The sequence below is a fragment of the Pezoporus wallicus genome, unplaced genomic scaffold, assembly GCF_028554395.1.
Source record: "Pezoporus wallicus isolate ANWC-B61680 ecotype Strahan unplaced genomic scaffold, APGP_CSIRO_Pwel_v1 contig_5935, whole genome shotgun sequence".
Lineage (NCBI taxonomy): Eukaryota > Metazoa > Chordata > Aves > Psittaciformes > Psittacidae > Pezoporus > Pezoporus wallicus.
Window position 1 is genome coordinate 937,168 of NW_026637215.1, and position 10,987 is coordinate 948,154.

General features: G+C 43.5%; 1 protein-coding gene across 1 annotated transcript in view; it reads left to right on the top strand.

Annotated features, from left to right (window-relative positions):
* Positions 1-528, top strand: part of IQSEC1 (IQ motif and Sec7 domain ArfGEF 1) — a 337,609-nt gene extending 337,081 nt beyond the window's left edge. Inside the window, exon 16 of the mRNA XM_057404192.1 lies at positions 250-528. Coding sequence (XP_057260175.1) covers positions 250-288 — 39 coding nt within the window. The 3' untranslated portion in view covers positions 289-528. The remainder of the gene's footprint in view (positions 1-249) is intronic.
* The last annotated feature ends 10,459 nt before the right edge of the window (positions 529-10,987 follow it).

Consider the following 10,987-nt stretch of genomic DNA (forward strand, 5'->3'; position numbering starts at 1 on the left):
CATGTAGCCATGTGCTAGCAACAAAGTGGCTTCACCATTTTTACTCATCACATTTGTAAGTACCCAGCACTCAGCAGGCTGAGATTATGCTCAAACCCTCACTTTCATAGTCCAGTTAGTGGCAAGACATCACATAAAAATAGGCTGTGCTGTTGTTGCTTATGTGTTGTAATCAAACCATTTGCAAATTGACATACAGTTTTTATCCCGAAATCCTGTACAAAGTTATACATGGCACCTACTTTGTAGTTTCAGCATTTTGAGCCACTGCAAGGACTTTACACCTAAACAGTAGAGACAAAGGAATCACAACTGCAAAACTGTACCAGCCTAAAAGCAAACCTTGAAGAGGATGAGCAAAAAGTTCCAGTGTGAGATGGGTAAAAGTAATTATAATAACAACCAGTCGAGTTTCTATTTAATGGTAATAAAATGGTCAGAAATGATGAAGACATGAGAACAAGAGAGTGACTTTCCATATTGGCTTGCTCATGGCATCTCTAATATGGGGGGGGGGGGGGGGGGGGGGGGGGAGAATGAGTAATTTCTTTCCCTTTCATGCCATCAATATCACAATACCAGCAAACTGCAAACTGAGCACTTTGTTAACCTCCACAGAGGGCAAATACAGCAGTCTAGAGTTTAGCCTTTTGTTTCAAGCTGTCCATGTTTGTTCCACACATGTGCAATACGTTTTCCCCTTTCTGCTCCTTCTCCTCTAACTTGTCTTCGTGAAAAACAAGACAATGAGTAATTGCATTATGATTTTTAAGTATCACTCATTCTGTTCTGAATTCTGCGGCTCACCTTAAGAGGGCTCCCCTGGGTCCCTGAGGCTCTGTTCTTTGCAGTTTAAAAAATATATACTGTTCTTATAAGGGAAAGTAGAACTGTCTGCATGTCATCTAATGTTATTAGTGTGAGGCTACACTCTACATATTGTATATTTGCAAAATATATCAGTGTTACTGTTGATATTAGTTGAAGTAAAGTGATAACATATTTCAATATGTAGACTTTTCTTCATACATCTGTACCAATAGTAGAGTCTAACTGTAATTTATAGGTTGTTCCAGAAAAGATAAAGAACCATTCAGGTACAAACATCTTTCAGAAACTGCATCTTTTAATTACAGCAGAGGTAAGAACGCTCCTCTTCACTGAGTGACGGAGTCTGTCCTTGGTTCAGATGCAGAGTTGTAAGTAAAAGGCCTGTGTATGGAATAGATGCAAAACATGCGGTAGCAGTGGAGAGGAAAATCCAACTCTGGTGTGGTAATTAACAATGACGGTGTTCAGTCTCCCAGGTCTGCATTTGCTTTATGTTTAAAAACCCCTTTAATTCATTTAAATTAGCGCTACATATAAGTAATTTAAATTTTCACAGGAAGCCACATTGCTTGACCACTGATTTTCCATGTGCAGTTGATTAAACATTCAGGAGATATCAAAAATGCGCATGCAAATACCACTTACATGTGATTTCATGTCCATGTGGGGAAAGAGATTGTGCATTAAGTCGCATGTGTGAAATCACAGATCATTTTGAGGCTAGTTTGTAGAACAAAACTGGTCACAGAAGAACACAGTGTTTGTAAACTCCAATATTTCAAGTCAATGAGGAGAAACAGTGGACCAGGTTTTTCCTTTTGTTTTTTAGACTCTGTTTGCGTGTACTTTAAACAAACAAATGTGTCTGGGTGTCAGCACAAGTCTTCAGAACTTTGCTGCTTCTTAGGGCTGTAGTATAACCTCTCTGGCTCCATCCTTCATTAACAATTGCTTAGAGCAGTGGGGACCATGCCTAGAACAGGGAAATGATAGTACTGAAATAGGGTTAAGAAAATGAATTCTTTTTTGGCCTGCAGGCAGGAGTAGAATTGAGAGGGGGTTTCCTAAGATGCCATTGCCAAGCAAAAACTGGTACAGAACTGCACAGTGACCACGGTTCTTTTTCCCATCAATGATGTGGCAAAGTAGTCATGCTGATTTGAACAAATGAAAGGGAAACATAAAGAATGAAGGTGCGGCAACAAAAATCTTTTCTGGGACAACAATCAAATATATATTTGGGGTTTTTATTTTTTTAAGTTAAGAATGAAATGTAAAACAATGTAAAAAAACAAAAAGCAAAGTTCATCCTAATATAATGTGCGTCTTGTATTGCTAAAAAAAAGCCAAGTCTAACATGCGGTGTAGAATGATTTTCCCATCATGTACTGCATGCAGCAGAAGCCTCTTGTTTCTTGATAAAAAGAGCTGAAAGACAGTCAGCAGATATTTAAACAATGAATCTCTAGATGTTGACTTGCTGTTCCATATGAAGCTGTGTGTTTTCTGCAGTTAAGCATGCATTTTGCTGTTCCGTTGTAAAATACCATCGCACTTCTTGCCTGCAAAATGGATTATTGTGTATATATTTAAAAGAAAAGTGGAACCAATAACAAGATCAAATTTGGGAGAGAGAAAAGGGGGCGGTGAAAACGGGACCAGTGGGGGGAGTAGAGAATTCTCTAAATTGTACATAGTGTGTAAATTAGCATTACTCTACGTCTGCAGTCACTCTGAGGTTGCCTATTTCCTGCTAGGAACTTAAATCAGCTTTGAGTTGTATTAAACTGTTAGAATTAGGTCTTGAATGCAGACTCTTAGAGACTTCAAAAACCATTATGCTTACAAGAAGCTTCTGTTCTGGGGAGGCTTGAGACCCCTTTTGTAACTCTGGGGAAGAAAGGAGTGCTTTCATTTTAATATGCATTCTGTTTGTAAGTAGTAACAGACCCTATTGATGTAAAACTATAACTGTGGTCATGTGGAGAAATCAAATAAATCATTTAAAACTCTTTGTTTCTCATTTTGTATAATCCAAGAACTTCAACTCTTCCGACCCAAAATGAAGGAAATTCCTTCCAGTTGTGTGTCCTGGCCCCACTGAGTCAATGGCATTGCTACTGCGCCCTGCAGAGGGGTCATGCTTTCAGTCTGCGTCTTAAATTAAAGATAAGTTGGTGGGAATAGTGGTCAGTACTGTGGAGACTGTGATCCCCTCTCAACAGGCTTTGGTTGGTTTGGTGGTACTGTAGATGTATTTAGTTCCAAAGTACAATAAAGAGTAATAAATACATCACCTAGATCTGCAGACAGTGAGAGGTACCACTAAAGGGACTTGTTGGTGCCCTACTTAGCAAAGCATTCCAGTGTTGCAAACCAGTAACCACATTTTGAGTCTTCTTTAGTATGAGCTGTCCATCATGCTCCACTGATCCCATTCACCCTCTGGCTGTCCGCTGCCTCAGGAGCAGTGGACAGCCTGCACTGGACTCAGGTGTTCTCAGATTATCCTTCCCATGGGCACAGTCCTTTGCCCAAGTGTGACCCACACTCTTTGGATTGAGCTGTGAGTATTCACTGCTTCTGCACATCCATTGGCAGGGAGCCGGCACCATACCTCTGTAAGTGATGTACCTGCATGAGTACTACCCCATTACTACTTGTACCTGCATTTAGTGGTGTGTCTTGATTTATACCACAGAAGGATCGCTATGCAGGCGTATTTGCCACATGTGGCCTTCACAATGTTTGATGTTAGGCTGCTGCAATCACTTTGGGTAATAACCTGTGACATACTCGATTGCGTTCTTTTTGTACATTTCCCAAATTTCAGGGGGATTATAGTGTGTCTGCAAAGACTGTTGAAACTAATGCTTAGCTATCAATTTAAACTAAACACGGTGTGTGCCTGTTTGTTCTATGAATTTTAGGAGGTTCTGGAATTATTTTGTGGGAAGTCAGCCATGACCTATTTCCAAATAGCTGTCATTTCAGGATGCACATCTCCATCAAAGATTTTTTGGTAGGTAAGTACCCATTTATCACTTCCAGTATGACATCCCTCTGAGCTTTGCAGCCCACTAGAAGATGACCAATGCCTCCCGGGAGCATTGTTAGTGAAAATAACAGGATTTGCAGTGATGTTCTTTACTGGTTACTTCTATTCTTGGTTTAGAAGCTATCATTTTTGGATGGAAGAGAGGGATTTTTCATCAGAGACTAGCGATAGGACGGGGTGATGGGTGTAAACAGGGGAAGTTCAGGTTAGGTACAAGAAAGAAGTTCTTTACTGTGAGGGTGATGAGACACTGGAACAGGCTGCCCAAAGAGGTGGTGAATGCCCCACCCCTGTCAATGTTCAAGGCCAGGTTGGGCAGAGCCTTGGGGACATGATCTAGTGTGAAGCGTCCCTGCCTGTTGCAGAGGGTTGGGACTGGGTGATCTTAAGGTCCTTTCCAACCCCAAACCAGCCTGTGATTTTAAGAATTCGGATACATTTACATTTTGAGAAGGCAAAGAGTCTGTCTCCTCTAATTTAACTCATGGAGCCTGTAAATGTTGTTACAAATCTGTTCGGTTTTGTGTTTTGGTGGGTTTTTCCCTGATTCATTTGAATAATAGGACCTAAATAATATGTCTAAATGCTGCTGCTTTCTACCTAAACTCAGACTAGGTTGAAAGCATTCATGGCACAACTGCAGAGAAATAGGCAAAGGAAGCTCAGCAGCAGCTGTGGCTTGTGTGATAGATTTGCACCGGTTGCAGCAATGCCAAGTAACTTCACTGAAAAATTCAGGGTGTGTTAAACATCACGGTCTCACAGCTCACAGTTGTTGATGGGGGGGAATGTTAAATCTTAATATCCCTATTTGGTTGAGATGCTCATCTTAATGGAGTTGCATTCCCTAAGTCTCTGCTAAAGCCTGCGTACATATGTAGTGAAAAATGCCAGTATTTAACAAGTTACGTTGCCTTCTCACTTAGGACAGGCAATCCTACCCTTGCATGAAGAAAAAGGTCAAGGTTTGCTGCCATAAATTATAACTGAAAAACACGTATTTTGCAAGTCAGAAGCTGAATGTCTTAGAACTTTTCCTAAACCCTATCCCACGTTTGTGCATTTCAGGTGTTTGCCTGCACGATGGATCAGTACACACAGGAATTGCATGGATCAGGTGTCGTGCAGTGCAAGTTACTGCAAGCTCATCTATATAGCATCTTTTTTCAGAGGGGGTTGCTTTCCAGGTATTTCTGTATTCTTCTGGTTGAAATAAAGAAATGCAATATTGAAATGACAGGAAACCAAACTAAAGACCTTCCTACGTTTTACTTCTGAACTGTGTTTCATCTGCATCTCTTTTCAGGTTCTGGCTGACAAAACAACCTCATGAATTCGATTTAACCTTTCTAGGATTGTGGGCTATTTCAGCACATGTATGTACTGGCAGACGTATTTACGTAAAGATGAACAGTGTACTTACAGTAACATGTCATGATAAATCTTTATTAACATTTTATTTATTAAGTAAGTCTTATAGCTGCATTGCACCTCTATCAAGAGGAAACACACAGGATTTGTAACCTACTTACTGAGTGATTTTTGCTGCTATATTTTGTTGATAGAAAATTCCTGGAGTAGAACATAGCACAGCTAATTTGATGGAAATAATTAGAATAGACAAATGATGGGGAAAATGCTTCATTTTAGGTGTATTTTTAGTAGACTTTCTTTTTGTTTCATATTATTTCCAGAATTAAGGCCAAATCCTGTGTTACTTGACAAAACTAAATCAACTGCAGGATAAGGCTGATGATGAATGCTGGGAAATGCTTAAATTAAGATCTCTGCTTGAAGTACTTCCTAAGCTAAATGAGACTTAATGAAAGTTGTGTGGGTGATGCTGACTTGAAACTATCCCTTTGGAACTGGTTAGATTTATTTTTTTTACCACACATATAAATGCATATTTTTAGGGATAAAATGTTATGAAAAAAATCCCCTTCATTTAGCATTTTTGCAGGAACTGAGATGTGAAATTAGCCTCATGGTTCACAAGCCACAGCCAGCTCAAACAAATCACACAAGCACACAATTTATCAGCTCCGCTGGAAAATGACATGCACAACTTCAGCTTTCATTTACTCCTTCAGATTTAGATATAGTGATTTCAACAGGTAAATATAATGAGCAAGGAAAAAATAATCTGTCTTTAATAAGATGAATGGGGTGAATTCATTCTGACGCAAATGAAATGTTCTGCATGCAGTGAAAAACGCTTCCTCTCTACAGCTTCTCATTTCTGCTACACAATAATACATTAGCAAATGTTTGACAAAGCAATGGGCTTTATTTGTGTAGGGAAATGGAAAAAGGAAGGCCTGTGCAGGTGTGCTGGGTCAGGAGGCTGTTATTCAGCAATGGTATCACAGTGAACCAAAGCTGGAAATTAATTCATTCAGTCATTACAGATTTATGTTTTTTGATGAGGAAACAATCTGACTTTCAAATACGGGTTTCATCACATTTGGACCCAGCTGGGCTAAGTGAGCCCTTCCGCTGTACATGATCCTTGGACAGGAGCATATCCGTCCCGTGGCTGTGCAGCCCAGCAGCTCTCTCCCTCCAGAGGTGCATTTCCCTCCTCCATAAGCTCACCACATGCTCGTGACTGATTGTTATTTTCCTTTTACTGACTAATAGTCCTTTATATCCATCTCCAGCAACAGTGATCATCATCATTATTTAATGATTCATCCTATAGATTTTCTTTTCCATCTTTCTGGTGATGCTGTTGCTCTGCTTCTGCATCACCTAAACCCAGGCTCCAAAAATGCCGTTTCTATAATTAAAACCACAAAATCAACCAACTAAACAAAACTACACACACAAAAATCTACCACACCCACAATGGCCATAGTGCAAGGCCAGGCTGGATGGAGCTTGGAGCAAGCTGCTGTAGTGGAAGGTGTCCCTGCCCATGGCAGGGGGCTGGCACTGGATGAGCTTTAAGGTCCCTTCAACCCAAACCAGTCTGGGATTCTATGATTCTATGGTAGTCAGAGATACTTCTGTCATGCTTCAGAAGTTGAGTTTAGAAGAGCAGTGACAAGAAGCAACATTTTCTAGCCCAATAAGAAATGTGTACCAAGTGCTCTGGGTAGGAGTTAAAGCATCCCAGGTGTTTGTTTATACCCCTGAATTTTCACAGCATTTCAGTGATTTTTGAGTGTCTTTGATTATAAGCAAACTCTTCTGCTATAGCAATTTGTATGTTTTCAAACTAGTTTGCAGGTATTTTATACCTGGAGTATTTCGTGACCCTGCTAACATACCTGCAAACTGCCAGCATAGCTTCATGCAGAAAAGGTAGCTGTGTATTAGCAATGAAGCACAGGGGAGGTAGCCTGGACAATCCCTCTGGCTGTGTGGATCTGAAATATCTCAGAGAAGCTGGTGAAAAAGCCCTTGTGTTTCGTGTCATCTGTTTCTCTTTCCATGTATGAGAGGGGAGAAACAGATTCCTCATCTGAGATAAAGCAAATTACTGAGATCATGGGGCTCCTTCCTGCTCCTAACATCAGAGTACAATAACATATATTTTGGCAGAGGCTCAGGACCCATCTCCTCCCTCTATTCATTCACACTGTGCAGTTACTGCAAGGTCTCTTCATGGCTGCCCTTGTTCCCTCACTTACCACTGTCATCTGTGTGTGATACAAACCTGTGCTCTCCAGCCTGCTGCTCTTCACCCACAGCTCTGCCTGCAGAGTTCAGGTTGTCTCCTTCACAGAGCAAGATTTACACCTGGTCTCAGTGCAGAGTTTGGCCGATTTTCTGTCTCTTGAAAAAACAAATCTTATTCGGCTGTAAAGAAAAAACTATAAAAATTATACATTTATAATTAGAAACAGAATATGTCAAACGATTAAACACTCAAAACCAAGAGATAATTTAGTGCTTCATGTCAATCTAACATGACAGATCTAACAGGCAGTTTGCCTATCAGTGCCACCACACCTTGTGAGGAACCCCTTTCACTAACAGTTGTCCTTTCTTTAGCAGGTACTTCTTACAGTAGCCGCAGCCTGGTAGTTCTGGACACACAGCAGCTTGGATAGATCTGTCCGTGTTAACAGCTGTGCTTCAAACACAGGATTCCGCAGCGTGTGACCAGGAGCAGAAGTGGAAATAGCAGTTCCTGCTCTCAAGGTTTAATTTGTAAGCCAAATTCACTTACAATATTCAGAGGCAGGAGAGGTGATGCGATGAGCACATCACCACATGCCCATGGGGAAGACGATGATGAATTTCAAGTGCAAAACTTTCCTTCCAGGTGTCTCATTGAAAAGGACAGAACAACAATTGCATAAAGGGAGGAGAGGCTACGACAGGAATTGTATGTGTTTTCCTGGAAGCACTGCAAAGACCAGTGAATAATTTTTACAAAGTGATTTAGACCTGCAGTGGCACTTCTTCAGGAAGTAAAACATCCATGACTCCAAGAGCTCAGTATTACCAGGTGTTTCTATTACTGAATACCAGTTTTTAAGCAGCTGCTGAAAAATACGGTAGAGTAAAAAGGAAAGGAAAACCTTTGGGTAATTTCATGACAGCCATGTACTGATTTGTATCCCTTTTTTGTGTTAATTCCTTCTCAAGAAAGCAATTCTGTATGGAACAGACTGAAATGCACATCACGGTGGCAGTCATATTGATGGCAAAATGTGAGTTAAGAAGAGCTCTCTAACAGCTGAGGGATTAGGTGGTCCAGGAAGGTAGTGAAGAGTGACCTACTGATTTCAGAGGAAGCTGGAATGATACGAATGTGTGGATGAATAGCTGAGTGGCAGGATAGCAGAGATGAGCTGTAAATAAAAGTGGGGAAAGAAAACGTTTGGGCATGTTTCTGAAGCAGAAGGCAAAAAATGCACTATTTTTTACTGTGCAGGTCTGTGCAGTGCACTCTGGAGATGTCTATAGGTCAGAACAGTGGAATTCAGTGTTAGTGAAGGCTGCAGAGAACGGCAGCTGCCAGGAGAGTGCTTTCAACTGTAGTCACATACAACATTAGGAAGAGTATGGGACAAAATAAGTGGTGTGATACCATTTATGTCAGCACAGAAACAAACAGGATGCTTTGCAAGTGAGTATCTGCTTGTAATTTCCTGCTGTGGATATGCTGTCCTCCGCTGTGATTTATCCTGCAGTTGGAAAAAAACAGGTATTTCTTTAGGATATGCTCACAATCCCATTCTCATGCTTAGTGAATGAATGCACAGGGTGGAGTGTGCTGGCTGCTCTTTCAGTTCTTTTGAACATCCTGATGAAGCATCTTTTTCCTGCTGTTTCCTAACTGCCTAGCCCTGTTTTCACTGTTGGGATCATTTTCTTCAAGCACTCTTTCAATGTGTGCTTTGTTTGTTTCTTTGTGCTGACCAGAACCAGTCTGACTTGTCTCAGTACAGAGCGGCCCCAGATTGAGCACAGTCTGGAGAGGATGTCCTGGACCCACAGCTTTTCTCCTGACCCCAGAAGAGGTCTTACCTACCACCTACCACATCTCTGTCCAAACGGGGATGTGGCACTGGTGGAGCATCACCATCTCTTCAGCACTCGACCATTTCACCACAGTGCCAGACAGGTTCCCACCCCGTGACACCATGTGGGAAGGCTGTATGCACCCTGAACCCATTGTGTCACAAGGCAGAGCAGCAGAGCAGGCTTTTTACTCTTAATATTCATACAATCAACCTCCTAGAGATACAAGCACCCTATGGAAGTAGTAACATTACATCAGGTGATGGAGTGAACCTGCCTAGCCACCTCTCGTACGGACACGGAACAGCGTGCTTCCTAGCAGTCTGCAGGGTTCGGGTACCCAGCTCAGGAAGCTGGCACGGTTTCAGCGCTGGTTTCTGACTGAAACAAACCTTACTGCCAAAGGCACGGCAGATGAAAGCCATGGAAGGAGAAATACAACTGAACAGCCTCAGCGCAGCGCAGTGCCGGCCCCAGGTTGGGGAGGGGAGGGAGGGGTGCTCTTTTGTCTTTGGCACTTGGTTATCGCTGCAAGTGGCCGCACCAGCGAAGGGCCGTTCCGGTGAGGGCCCGGTTGGGAGGAGCTGGATTTTGATGGGCATTTGGTGGCGATGTCCATGGCCCCGGTGTGTGCACGGCAGCGCCATCAGCCACAGCGGAGCGCGGGGGAAGCCACCTCGCTCCCTGCCGGGCCGCGCTGATACTCGGGAGGGGGCTCAGGAAGCCGGCACAAAGACAACCCCCGTGCTCCAGAACGGGTCCCTGCGGGTACCAGTCACAGTATCACACACTATCACACTATCACAGTATGCTAGAGATTGGAAGGGACCTCAAAAAATCATCTAGTCCAATCCCCCTGCCGGAGCAGGAACACCTAGATAATGTTACACAGGAATGTGTCCAGGCGGGTTTTGAATGTCTCCAGGGAAGGAGACTCCACCACCTCCCTGGGCAGCCTGTTCCAGTGTTCCGTCACCCTCACTGAGAAGAAGTTTCTTCTCAAGTTTAAGTGGAACCTCTTGTGTTCCAGTTTGTACCCATTACCCCTTGTCCTATCATTGTTTGCCACTGAGTAGAGCCTGGCTCCGTCCTCGTGACACTCCCCCTTTATATATTTATAGACACTGATAAGGTCACCCCTCAGTCTCCTCTTCTCCAAACTATAGAGACCCAGCTCCCTCAGTCTTTCCTCATAAGGGAGATGCTCCACTCCCTTAATCATCTTGTTGCCCTGCGCTGGACTCTCTCCAGCGGCTCCCTGTCCTTCTTGAACTGAGGGGCCCAGAACTGGACACAATACTCCAGATGCGGTCTCACCAGGGCAGAGTAGAGGGGAAGGAGGACCTCTCTCGACCTACTAACCACCGCCCTTCTAATACACCCCAGGATGCCATTGGCCTTCTCGGCCACAAGGGCACAGTCCCTGCGTCCCTGCTGCTCCCGCACCGGCCCCGCTACCCCCGCGCTCCCGCTACCTCCCGCCCACAGCCGGGGCCCGCGGGGGCTGCCGGGAAGGGGCGCGGTCACGTGCCCGTCGCTGCCGCCGCCGTCACTGGGTCGCGCACGGTGCGGCGCCGCCATGAGCGCTCTGGTGCTGCGCGCCCTGCGCTCCGCGCT